The 13,380-nt window shown below is 38.2% G+C and overlaps 2 protein-coding genes across 2 annotated transcripts; both read right to left on the bottom strand.

The window, feature by feature from the left end:
• Nucleotides 1-216: 216 nt before the first annotated feature.
• LOC104648280 (uncharacterized) lies at nucleotides 217-2,030 on the bottom strand. The gene is made up of 2 exons (XM_010325213.1): nucleotides 1,107-2,030; nucleotides 217-555 (listed from the first exon to the last, which is right to left on the bottom strand). Exons 1-2 carry the CDS (start codon nucleotides 2,028-2,030, stop codon nucleotides 217-219), a joined length of 1,263 nt encoding a protein of 420 aa, XP_010323515.1.
• An 8,188-nt stretch (nucleotides 2,031-10,218) lies between these two features.
• LOC138337297 (uncharacterized) lies at nucleotides 10,219-13,041 on the bottom strand. Its single transcript, XM_069287202.1, has 6 exons — nucleotides 12,816-13,041; nucleotides 12,265-12,728; nucleotides 11,885-12,133; nucleotides 11,343-11,657; nucleotides 11,024-11,052; nucleotides 10,219-10,843 (listed from the first exon to the last, which is right to left on the bottom strand). Exons 1-6 carry the CDS (start codon nucleotides 13,039-13,041, stop codon nucleotides 10,219-10,221), a joined length of 1,908 nt encoding a protein of 635 aa, XP_069143303.1.
• Between the last annotated feature and the right edge of the window lie 339 nt (nucleotides 13,042-13,380).

The raw sequence follows: 13,380 nt of genomic DNA, 5'->3' as shown, positions 1-13,380 counted from the left end.
TTGTGACAAAACAGTTATCTGATAAGAGCTTAGCTTCATTTCATTCATCACAAATCTACACCAATAATGTAGCGTTTCTTGGCATTCGCCAAAAGAGACACCTCCACCTTGAAGTGTCTTGAGAGAGAGAAAGTTTTGTAACCTTCTTAGTCATGTGTTTTGAGCATCTTCTATTTATAAACAAACACTGAGTGCTTCCTCTCTTCTGCACCAGAATTACTTGTTAGACTTAGGAACCCACTTAAAATAGAGTTCCCAATAACTGTCAAAAGGCTTAACAAGAAACCTTCCTGTCCAATGGGGCAAAGTGTTCTTGCTAAAATAATAGGGAGGACCAGGTCCCTTGCGCTCCGTTTCCACATTACTGTCGGATTTGACAAATTTAGCATGAAGACCAGGTTCCCGTTCTTTCTTTTCTTGATTATTTTCAGATCGGGCAAACTTCACATGCCTTTCTTTAGCTTTTTTCCGCTTTTTGGAATAATTTGACGAACTTCTTTCAAATTTTTCAAAAATTGGACAATCTTCCTTAAGATTTCCATCTCGACCACAATTCTCAGACAACAGATTATCAGAATCAGGAACATTTTTTTCTTCGAGGATTGTAGGAGGATTTCATCTTGTCACAGCCTAACCCTCTTCTACTGTTGTTGTCTTGACCGATCAGATTTGTAAGAATCTTAGAGGAATTTGTCCATTTGAGAGATTTTTCCAGTTCCTCTTTTACACGGACCAGGTCCTTCTCTAACTCAAAATTTCTTTCTAATGCAATTTCGGTCTTCATTTCAGCAGTGTGCAGCCTATTCTAAAGCTCCAGCTGCAATCTGCTAGCCTCATTTTTTTCTTTAAAAATTGTAGTAATCGCCCCTTTTATCTTTTCCTTTAGTTCTAGATTTTTTGCTTCTAGAACAACCATTTGACTTTCAATATTAGATATTTGGGCAACTAAAACAATTTTTCCATCTTGAAAGATGTCTAGGCTGTTGTTTATGAGATCCTTCTCATCTGTCATCTCACTTATCAAATCAAGTAATACAACAACCAACTTTCTCAACTTACTAAGAAAAAAAGGTATTCAAGTTTTTCTTGAAATAAGATAGAGTTACATTTTCATCAGAATCTTCCTCGTCTGACTTTGCCATGAAAACATTATCTATTTTTTCAGAATCATCTGAATCACTTAAGGATTTTTCCCATGCAGCCATTTCTCTTTTTACTGCCCCAAAGAAGACTTCTCTTCTGCTTATCTTGGGATGGACTAGGTCCCCCTCTTTGTCTTTACCTTCTGCAGATGTGACAAATGTCATGTGGCCAGCTTTGTGCACAGAAAAGTTTCCAATGGAGTGACCAGACAGATAACTCATGCCACACACTTCACTTGAGCTGGTAGCCTTGTCATTATTTTCTTTCTTAGGATCGGCCTCATCAACCAGATCAGTCTTCTTGTCTTTGACCTTGAGAAAGAGCCCCTCATTTTTTCTGTGCATCTCCTGAACTTGAAGATGCTCAAATAGTGTATGCATCGTCATTACATCAGGTTCTCTTGTCTCATTTCCAGTTACAAAATCATTTGTCCAAGATCTAGGAAGAATTTCTAGTATCTTAGAGACTTGCTTGACAATAGGAACAGGTTCTTCAAGAAACATGAGCTCATCTGTGATGTTGGAGAATCTGGTGCGCACTTCATGAATGAGTTCACCATCATTCAAGGTGAAATCTTCAAACTGAGTAGAAAAGAGATCTAGCTTAGATTTCCTTATTTCCTCAATGCCCTCATAAGTTGTCTTTAACAGATCCCAAATTTCCTTGGCTGATTCACAAGATGAAATCAGATCGTATTCATTTATACTAAGGCCACACATCAATAGCTTCCTTGCTTTATGATTTTTCTGGACTAATAGTCTGTCAGAGTCATTATATTGTTTTCTAGTTTTGGGAATGACTCTTGTGACCTCTCCATCTTTAACCTCCATAGTTGTCACATAAGGACCTTTACATATGACATCCCTTACTTCACTGTCCTCAGCCATATGATAGTCTCTCATCCGAATCTTCCAATATTTATAGAGTTTACTATCAAACAGAGGAGGTCTTGTAGGAGACTGATTTCTTTGCTTATTCAGTAGTGACTCCATTTCTCACAGGAACTTCTCTCTTGGTGTTAACCAGATAGAGAGCACCTGCTCTGATACCACTTGTTGCCAATATATTAGACTCAGATGCCTTATGCTTGGGCAGATCTCCTTCAAAGAAATTATCAGGCAGCATTTCTTGCAATGGACCAGGTCCAGTAGGCAAGCATGTGTTGTTTAGATCTATGGCATAGAATGGATTGTCAGGTGTGTCTTGCTGAGAACTAGAAGGGGCATTGGATCTGGACTTTACAGTAGACGGAGAGTAGAAAGCAAGTGACTCTATTTCGCTAAGAGCATTTAGCATCTGTTTAGAGGTAGAAGAAGGAGAAGACATGTTTGACAAATAAAGAAAAATGGCTTTTCGAACAGAGAGAAGAAGAAGAAGAAACAAAGTTTGCCTTTTTAATTTTTTCTTAAACCCTTCTTGAAACAGAAATAATGTTAAAGGACGGATGTGGATTTCAAAAAGAAGTAATGAGGGTTTTTAAAGGGCATGAAAAGGTGCCAGGTTCGTGATTGGATGTGTCGCTTGAGAGAGAAGCGATGGGACTAACGATCAGACTGACCGATGACTGACACGTGGCATTATCAACGGTCATAATTTTCAGTTTCAAATTAATGTATAAATGCTAACCTGGACAGGCACCAGGTACCATAGCACAGTTACATCCATATTCCCCAGTTGTTCTAGTCATTTTCTTTGCAAGGCCAGTTTGAAGGGTTTTTTCACGTTAAGCTTCGAGTTCTTTATCGTTATATTTTCATTTTCATTTTATTTTTGGCAATAAACTGTGAATATTACTATACGAAAAACAAAGTATTACAATTTTGAAAACTAAACAAAATTATAGCATCTAGCTATTAACTATCTACCGCACATCCTATGTCTTAAATCCTGACACTTTCTTGCTTTTCTAGACTCTTTTACTCTTTCTAATCTAACTAATAACTCCTTTATTTGTGCGATATTAAAATTTGTTTTTACATATTTCTGCCTAAACTGCCTCCAATTCCTCGCTTGCCAGGTATAATAAATTGTTGCTCCATACATCGCAGCTACTGCTTCCTTCTTCAATTGCTTCCAACATCTTGTTTTAATCCATGCCAATATTTATTGAATTGTGCCTCTTAGCATTGTCACACCCATCCAGTTATCCAACTCCTTCCTCACTGCATTCCCCCAATGATAATCAGTAAACAAATTTTAATGTATTTCATCACTCTCTTGCTCACACAAACCACATGCTACATCTTCAACTTGTATATGCATATGTTTTAGTCTATATTTTAGTGAGCAATGTTCCTTGGTATGCAATCCATAAGATAAGCCTTTGTCTAGGCTACATAATATATAGAGCTCCAAAGTAAGTCTGCCTTTGGGCATTTATATAGCACACCTAGCATGTCTTGGTAGCTACTTGTCATTGAGTATACGTCATTTGATGTCAAAACATATTGTTCCCCTTGATACCATGGGAGCATTTATGTCTTCAAAACATTTAGTTTCTTCCAATACCAACTACAATTTCGAAATGGTATGTGCTCTCCAATGTTATCGGTATCCTTCATATAGATCTCATGTACCCACTTGACCCATAATACATCTTTCTTACTTGCCAACTACCATAAAAGCTTCCCGACAGCAGTTATATTCCATAATTTGCACCTCTTGATATTTAATCCTCCATACTTTTTTGGTAAAACATACCTATTTTCTTGTGCCCTTCCGATCTTCCCCACAAGAACTCTCTGCATTTCATTTCTACTTCCTACAACACACTTTGTGGGACAAAACAACATTAACTATGTGTAGTCTCCCGGCATATGACAACTGCCTCGAATAACCTAATGTAATTCTCTTTATAATCTTTTCCACCAATTGGTAACAATCCACCTTTTCCATTTTTTGAGGATAGTGACAATTCCAGATACCGTATAGGTAGTACATCATTGAGAACCTTGTACTATACAAAATTCTCAAATTTTCTTCCTCAGTCATTCCAACAAGAAATATGTTATATTTCTACAAATTTGCTTCCAAGCCAGTCACAACACTAAAATGTTTCAAAGCCTCCATCACCCTTTTAATATATTTTATGTCTCCTTTGCAGAACACTATTAAATCATCTGCAAATATTAAGTGTGTGCATTTCGTTGCTTTGCACATCGGGTGGTTCATAGAATATATGCCTTCACTTAACAGAATAATGGACCAGGTCCCTTACTACACTAATGAATATAACAAGAAAGTTAAATGCAGTAAAATCAACACAATGATTTTACGTGGAAACCTCCTTGCTTAAGGAACTAAAACCACAACATGTCTCACAGGATTTTCAATCGTTTTCACTAATCTTCAAAAGCAAAAGTAAAACAGGATTACAACAAATGTAAGAAGAAGTTTTTAGTCTCACGTTTAAGCAATAGTCTCTATTGCTTAAAAAGCCTAAGTAAAAAACAATCTACCCACTAAGCTATCCCACTTGGACAACCTAGACTTTTAACACTACCCACTGATTCCTTTTTAGTTTCAGGAATAGTTTACAATATAAGAACAAGAGAATATATTCCTAAATAGTTACACTAAAAGCTCCAAAGATTTCTGCTGTTCTTGGAATAATTTTGTCTTTGCTTGGTAGTAGCCTTTGCAAGAGTTCTTGGAAAGTTTCTTATCAAGTTTCAAAAAAAAAGATGGTTAGGAAAGTGTTTTTTATATGGACAAGTCACTTTCCTTAAACTCTTTGTCATTGGTTGGAGAAGTCTCACTTTCTGACACCATCGGGAAGTGTGCACCTACTTTCTGTACCGTCTCCAGCTGGCAGTCAACAGACTCGTCACCATGAGAGCCTGGTACCTCTACAAGGTCCCTGGGTTTGTTTCATCTTCAACACTCAAGTAAGAAACCTGGTACCTTTACAAGGTCCCTAACTTTGTCAAATTATCAAAACTACAAATAACATTTTCCCCCTTTTTGATGATGACAAACAATGATCTAAGATCTTCTCCAACTTTGTTCCCCCCTTCTATATTCCCCCTCACTGTATTCCCCCACATGTATATTCCCCCTCACTGTATTCCCCCAAGAATAATCATTTAGCTACTTACAGTTTTACTTCCCCCTTTTGGCATCATAAAAAAGATATGCAGTAAACCAGTGATGTCAACAAAAATACTAAACAAGATCAAAGCTAAAGAGCAAACAATCAGTAAGGGAAAAGCATTCACAAAAGAGGATAAATAGAACAACAGAGGAATAAGTTAACCAGCATGCCATCATAACATTAAAAGATTAAAATCAAACTGAATATCCATCAACACAAAGATAAGCCACAAAAAAAATCAACGCAAGAGAGGGTTGTTTAACAGGCTAGGGGGGATGAGACAGGGACTGGATGATGAGAGCGAGTCTTGCATTGGCAGCATCATTATCTCTAATAGCCTTTTCCTGCAATGCAGTAATCTTTGCCTTCAACTCTGCATTCTCTCTCTCCAGAGCTTGTACCACTGAAGAACCAAGTCCCTCATGCTATGCAGTAAGCAGTTCTGCTTTGAGTATAGCGATCTCGGCCTCTTTACCACTCAAGTGCACAGTGAGCTCCTCAACTTTGTGCTTAAGATGAACCTGATCTTTAATAAGTTGAACCATCTTGCTCTTTGGATAGCCTCTTCCTTCAATGCACTCGCACTCAACCAAGGTACTCTCAGAGATAGTCTGTTTAACCGTCCCAACCTTTCCAACAATGAGAGGAATTTAAAAATGTTTAAATACTTCTGTGAGGAAGTATCCGTAGCCCATTCCATGAACATCTTTCCTCTCGATGACGGTTTTGTAGATATGCTCAAGCATTAGACCTGGGAGATTCAAGGCTTCGTAGCTACACAACATCTCCATTACAAATAAGTCAGCAGCAGTTGCTACTATCCTCTTTTCAGTGCGAGGAAGGAGAACTTTGTTGATGAAGGAGAACTTTGTTGATGAACTCAAAGACCAACTGGTACTCACTCTTCATGATTTTCTTATAAATCGCAACAACCTTGGTTGTAGGTGCCTTAGAAATCACAGAAGAAAACTCAGAAGAGCAAGTTCTGCGCAGCACAGACCGGGTCCCTTCTCTAGGCACCCTGAGAATTTTGCTCAACACACCCTCATCTAGATGTATAGCAATGTCATTAACCCGTGTGAGGATGCTCCCATCATGCTTGAATTGAGCATTATAGTAAAATTTGCGAACTTCTTCTTCATGGAGGATGGGGGATTTTCTGTTGAACAAGTGTAGCCAAGATTGGATCTCTACCATATCGTGAAGAGAGTCCATGCCGGGAAGAGTTATGATTCCCATATAAAAAATTCTTCCTGCCAAGACGGCTTGCTTTCTCAGGCTGTCAAAAACTTCCTGCATATTGACACTCTCATCTCTCCTGGCTTGGGTACCAGTTCCCTGTGACCTCTTCCTTTTTCCCTCAGAACTCTTCTTTTTCGACTTTGTGTTTTCAACCTTCTTTGAAACCTTTCCCTTTTTCTTCTCTGACCTTTTTTTCTTAGTTTTCTTTTCCTCTTCCTCACCAGACAACTCAACCACATTAGTCTCAGGCATTTTGAAATTTGATACCTTGAAAGTTCTGGCACTTCTAACTGCAGCAGTAGAACGTACACTGGCCTTCAAAGCATCAACCATCAACTTTTGAGCAGCAGACCTAGTGGTAGGTCTTCTCCTAGGGGCCTCTTTGCTCAACCTTCCATTTTAAAGGTTCCTCTTCACTTTCAGAGTCAGAGGAGGAGGAAGAAGGGTACCTTTCTATATCAGGAGTTTTATCAAAAATGGGTTAAGTGTTTCTTACCTCGTCCCTCTGTAAGACTTCAGTTTGCTCCGCCATTGCTTCTTCCCTTATCATAGCTAAACTCTCAATCACCAACTCTTCACTTGCTGCCAATGTATTGGACTCAGATGCCTTATGCTTGGGTAGATCTCCTTCAAAGAGATTTTCAGGCAGCATATCTTGAAACGGACCAGGTCCAGTAGGCAAGCATGAACTGCTTAGATCTATGGCATAGAAAGGGTTGTCAGGGGTGTCTTGTTGAGAACTAGAAGGGGGATTGGGTCTAGCCTGTACAGGAGACGGAGAATAGAAGGCAAGTGTCTCTATTTCACTAAGAGCATTTAGCATTTGTTTGGAGGAAGAGGAGGGAGAAGACATGTTTGACGCACAAGAAAAAGGCTTTTCGAACAGAGAGAGGAAGAAGAAGAAACAAAGTTTGCCTTTTTAAATTTTGCTTAAACCCTTCGTGAAATAAGAAGAATGTTAAAGGACAATGTGGATTTCAAAAAGAAATAAATAGGATTTTTAAAAGGCGTGAAAAGGTGCCAGGTCCGTCATTGGATGTGTCGTTTGAGAGAGAAACGATGGGACTAACGGTCACAGTGACCGATGACTGACACGTGGCATTATCAACGGTCATATTCTTCAGTTTCAAATTAATGTAGAAATGCTAACCTGGACAGGCACCAGGTACCATAGCACAGTTACAACCTCATTCCCCAGTTGTTCTAGTCATTTCTCTTGCTAAGCAGGTCCTTCCTGAAAGTATACCTACAAAAAGTACAAAAAGGATATTTATTCAGATATTTAAATATTCACACAAAGTATACCTGCACTACAATTTTAGCCATCAAGGGAGTTCAACTGTTGGAAGCTAAGAACATCACTTAGAGATCAACATGCTCAACTTCAATCGATTTCTCTCAAATTGATCTTTGCTGAGAGCCTTGGTGAAGATATCTGCAATTTGCTCCTCCGTTGGACAATATGTGAGCACAATATTTCCCTTCTCAACATTATCTCTCAAAAAGTGATGTCTAACATCAATATGCTTTGTTCTCTTATGATGGACTGGATTCTTTCCCATACTATCAGCACTAGTATTGTCACACATAAGAGGAATTGCATTGATGTGAATCCCAAAATCTTCTAAGTGTTGTCTGATCCACAGCAACTGAGAACAGCAGGCAGCAGCAGCTACATACTCAGCTTCAGCAGTTGAAAGAGCCACAGAGTTCTGCTTCTTGGTTCCCCAAGAGATGAGTGATGATCCAAGGAAATGAGTCATTCCAGAGGTACTCTTCCTGTCAACTTGATAACCAGCAAAATCAGCATCTGTGAAACCAACCAGGTCAAAAGTGTCACCTGCTGGATAGAAGAGAACCAGGTCCCCTGTTTTCTTCAAGTATCTGAGAATACGTTTTGCAGCCTTAAAGTGTGAATCACGAGGACATGCTTGAAACCTGGCACACATTCCAACACTATAAACAATATCAGGTCTGCTAGCAGAGAAGATACAACAATGATCCAATGATTCCCCTGTACATTGTTTGATTCACAAGAGGATCAGATTCCTCTACTAGAAGCTTAGAATTTGTTCCCATAGGAGTATCAATAGATTTAGAGTCAAACATATTGAATTTCTTCAGCAGCTCTTTAATGTACTTCTCCTGACAAAATGAAATCTCATTTGATGATTGCTTGATTTGAAGACCAAGGAAGAATGTCAGTTCACCCATCATGCTCATTTCAAATTCCTTTCCCATTAATGCTGAGAATTCTTCACACAAATGTTCTGAAGTAGCTCCAAAAATTATGTCATCCACATACACTTGAATGATAAGCAATTCTTGTTATCTTTTTAACAAGAACAAAGTATTGTCTATTTTTCCTCTTTTGAAACCATTCTTCCGCAGAAACTTTGACAACCTTTCATACCATGCTCTTGGAGCCTGCTTTAGACCATACAGGGCTTTATTCAATCTGAACACATGATCTAGTAGCTCAGCATCTTCAAAACCAGGAGGTTGTTTGACAAATACTTCCTCTTTGAGATCTCCATTCAGAAATGCACTCTTCACGTCCATTTGATACAGCTTGAACCCCATGAATGCAACAAAAGCTATTAAAATTCTAATAGCCTCCATTTTGGCAATAGGTGCAAAAGTCTCATCATAGTCTATTCCCTCTTCTTGATTGTATCCTTGAACCACCAACTTGGATTTATTTCTAGTAATCATTCCATTTTCATCAAGCTTGTTTCTAAAAACCCATCTTGTTCTTATTAGTGTTCTGCCTTCAGGTCGAGGAACCGAGTACCATACCTTGCTTCTTTCAAACTGATGAAGTTCTTCTTGCATAGAGTTGATACAATCTGCATCACCTAATGCTTCTTTCACATTCTTGGGCTCAATAAATGATATGAATGCTGAGAATGCAACTAGATTTCTTATTTTTGATCTAGTATGAATTCCAGAATCCAAGGGAGAAATAAGATTATCTAGAGGATGTGATGAACTATGTTTCCATCCTGATCTTGGAGAAGACTGGTTGAGCTGGTCAGCATGTTCTTCTTCATCAAGAGAGACTTCATTTTCTGGGAAGTTTGATGTACTCTGGTTGGAATTTTGAGTAGTACCAGGTACCTCATCACCCTTTTCAACCTCAACAACCTCTTCAAGTAGACTATGATTCTGATCATCACAGTCATTTTTCAGTTGTTAATCTGCATCAGCTTCACTTCCTTCAATTTTCTTCGAATTGAGCAGCTTCATCACATCATCTTCATCATTTGATCCATTATTCTTCAAGCTTCCATCTTCATCAAATACAACATGAATTCTTTCCTCAATGTATTGAGTTTGTTTGTTGAATATTCTGTAAGCGTTGCTAGATGAAGAATATCCAACAAACACTCCTTCATCACTCCTAGGATCAAATTTACCAGATCATCTTTTCCATTGTTCAGCACAAAACACCTGCATCCAAATGCTCTAAGATAGCTCAGCATGGGCTTTCTGTTGTTGAGCAGCTCATAGGGGGTCTTATTCAAAACAGCTCTTATCAGACACCTGTTGGTAACATGACGTGTTGTGTTAACAGCCTCAGCCCAGAAACTTTGAGGGAGATTTGATTCAATAATCATAGTTCTGGCAATGTTCACCAAGGTTCTGTTTTTCCTTTCCACTACTCCATTTTGTTGAGGAGTTCTTTGAGCAGAAAAATTATGGCTCGTACCATTTTCCATGCAGAATTTATCTAGTTTTTAGTTCTCAAACTCAGTGCCATGATAAGACCGAATGCTGCAAATGACTTGATTCAATTTGGTTGGAATCATTTTGAAAAACACCACCAACTCTTCAGCTGTGTCTGCCTTTGATTTCAAGAATCTTGTCCAAGTATATCTCGAGTAGTCATCAATAATCACCAAAATGTGCTTCTTGCCATTTCTGCTTTGAACCTTCAGAGGTCCACACAAGTCCATGTGAAGCAACTCTAGTGTTCTTGATGAAGTTACCTGCTTTTTAGGCTTAAAGGATGATCTGATTTGTTTTCCTTTAACACAGGCTTCACAGATTTTATTTTCAGCAAACTTCAGCTTTGGCAGACCTCGGACCAGGTCCTTAGAAATCAGTTTGTTCAATAAAGATGAGCTCACATGCCCCAGCCTACGATGCCAAAGATTAGCATTCTCATTCTGAGCACTAAGACATGTCAGGTCATCTCCATGAGACGTTTCTAAGTTGGCCACATACATATTTTTACTTCTTTGAACAGTGAGAATTACCTTCTTTGTAGTTAAACTCACCACAGTGCACTTCTCAGAAGTAAATTTGACTTCATTTCCTTTGTCACAGATTTGAGACACGCTCAACAAAGTGTACTTCAACCTATCCACATTATACACATTGTCAATTGAATCTTCAAGAGATCTTCCCACTTTGCCAACTCCCAAAATGTACCCCTTCTTTCCATCACCAAAAGAGACACCTCCTCCTTGAAGTGTCTTGAGTGAGAGGAAATTTTTCACATCACCAGTCATATGTTTAGAGCATCCACTGTCCATATACCAACATTGACTGCTGCTCCTCTCACTCACCTGCACCAAGAATCACTTATTTAGCTTGGAAACCCATATCAATTTGAGTTCCCAGAAGGAAGACAAAGGAGTGATAAGATTGTATTTAGTCCAGTAGGGTAGATTTTGGAGATTTCTAACAAAAGACATTGGAGCAGTGAAAGATTTTTTCTTTGAAAACCTGTGAGTTGAAACATGCTTTGGAGGACCAGGTCTCTCTTTTGGAAAATTTTGCCTTTCAGCATAATTAGAGTGTCTTTCATAGGAGTTTCTCCAGCTAGCACACTCTCCCTTCAAATGCCCGTTCTTACCACAATTAGACATAGCAGATTGTCAGACACAAACACATACTTACTGTGAGGATTATAAGGAGGAGTGATGTTCAAACTTCCTAGTCCTTTCTTATTAAAATTACTCTGATTTGTTGCATTTGTCAATAACTTTGAGGATTTTGTCCACTTAAGAGAATTTTCAAGTTCTTCCTTAAGTTTGTCAATATCCTTTTCTAGTTTGTTGCTCATTTCCAACGACAGACCAAGGTTTTTCTCAGAGTTTTTCAATTTTTCTTGAATTTCATCTTGTAGACCATTTGACATTCCATTTAGCTTTTCAGCTTCTTCAGTTATCTGATTCAACTGGTTCTTAAGTTCAGAATTATCAAACTCTAGAGACACCATCCTTGAATTTTCTCTTCAAGTTTAACTTTGTTTTCAGTTAAACTGTCAAGTTCAACATTCATGGTGTCTCTTTCAGATGTTAACTCAATTACAGAATCAATCATGACTTTTGCAAAAGTTCTCAATTTTTTAAGAGAATATTTATCCAAGTCATTTTTCATATCAAGAAGAGTTACCTGGTTGTCCTCTTCTTCATTTTCTGTATGAGCCATGAGAGCAAACATTTCTTTGAAAACGGTTTCCTCCTCATGTAAAACCACCATAGACACATCATTTGGTTCATCAGGGTCTTTTGAATCACTTGAAGAATCACCCCATGCAGCAAGAGCCTTTTTGACCACCAAATCTGCAGCAGCTCTTCGATCTCTCTTACCGAGTACCAGGTCTCTTAAATTTTCTTTGTCACTTCTTGATTTTTGATGTTCCTTGTTTCACTCTTGAGCAGAGGACACTCTATGATAAAGTTCCCAGCTTTTCCACACTTGTAGCATGTGTCACCTTGAGTAGCATTTCAAGTACCATTTGTTCCTCTTTTAAAAACATTGTTTTTTCTCACAATTTTTTGAAATCTGCTGATGAGATATGTCATATCATCATCACTTGAATCTTCATCTGATTTGTACTTCAGCATCAATGACTTATCCTTTTTGGCTTCCTTCTTTGATAAATCGTAATTTCGATTCATCTCATGTATCTTCAGATTTCCAATCAAAGCATCCATAGTCAGCACCTTCAAATCTTTGGCTTCTGTAATGGCATCAACCTTGCTTTCCCAAGATTTTGGAAGAATTCGAAGCACTTTTCTGACTTGTTTGGTCATGCTTATAGTTTCACCAAGACTTCGCAGCTCATTTTTAATGGAAGACAATTTTGTGAACATGTCATGAATTGTTTCTCCTTCCTTCATTTTGAAGTTTTCATACCATGAGGTAAGCATATCAATCTTTGATTCCTTGACTTGTTCAGTTCCTTCATGAGCAGTCTTCAAACAGTCCCAAATTTCCTTAACAGACTCACAAGCTGAAACCCTGTTGAACTAATCAGGTCCTATCCAACAAACAAGAAGAGTTTTTGCTTTGTAGCCCTTTTCAATCTTTTTTCTATCACCTTCGTCGTATTTCTGTCTAGGCTTTGGAACAAGATTAGTTTTCTCTCCATCCTTTTCTTCCATCATCGGAATAAACGGTCCATCAAGTACAATATCCCATAACTCGCTATCTTCAGCCATGAGGTAATCATGTATTCTAACTTTCCACCAACTGTAAAAATGTCCATTGAAACAGGGAGGTCTTGTTGACGACTGACCTTCTTCAAGATTAAGTGGAGCAGCCATTCTAGAACAAATATCACTTCCTTGGTGTTAAGAAAATAGGGAGTTCCTTCTCTAATACCACTTGATAGAATATATGCCTTCACTTAACAGAATAATGGACCAGGTCCCTTACTACACTAATGAATATAACCAGAAAGTTAAATGCAGTAAAATCAACACAATGATTTTACGTGGAAACCTCCTTGCTTAAGGGAGTAAAACCACGACCTGTCTCACAGTATTTTCAATCGTTTTCACTAATCTTCAAAAGCAAAAGTAAAACACGATTACAACAAATGTGATAAGAAGTTTTTAATCTCACGTTTAAGCAATAGTCTCTATTGTTTAACAAGCCTAAGT

The sequence above is a fragment of the Solanum lycopersicum genome, chromosome 7 (assembly GCF_036512215.1).
Source record: "Solanum lycopersicum chromosome 7, SLM_r2.1".
NCBI lineage: Eukaryota > Viridiplantae > Streptophyta > Magnoliopsida > Solanales > Solanaceae > Solanum > Solanum lycopersicum.
The sequence above is the reverse complement of the archived record's forward strand: the minus strand, read 5'-3'. Positions and strand labels throughout refer to the sequence as shown.

Excerpts from the sequence above, each read along its gene's own strand:
- LOC138337297 (XM_069287202.1), bottom strand. The coding sequence starts at position 13,041 with ATGGCTGCTCCACTTAATCTTGAAGAAGGTCAGTCGTCAACAAGACCT. Across the intron at positions 12,134-12,264 it reads TCAGCAGATTTCAAAAAATT|GAACATCAAAAATCAAGAAG; the intron begins GTGAGAAAAAAC and ends GAGTGAAACAAG. Across the intron at positions 10,844-11,023 it reads AGGAGCAGCAGTCAATGTTG|GTTGAAGTACACTTTGTTGA; the intron begins GTATATGGACAG and ends TAATGTGGATAG.
- LOC104648280 (XM_010325213.1), bottom strand. The coding sequence starts at position 2,030 with ATGGCTGAGGACAGTGAAGTAAGGGATGTCATATGTAAAGGTCCTTAT. Across the intron at positions 556-1,106 it reads AGGAAGATTCTGATGAAAAT|AATTGTGGTCGAGATGGAAA; the intron begins GTAACTCTATCT and ends CTGTTGTCTGAG.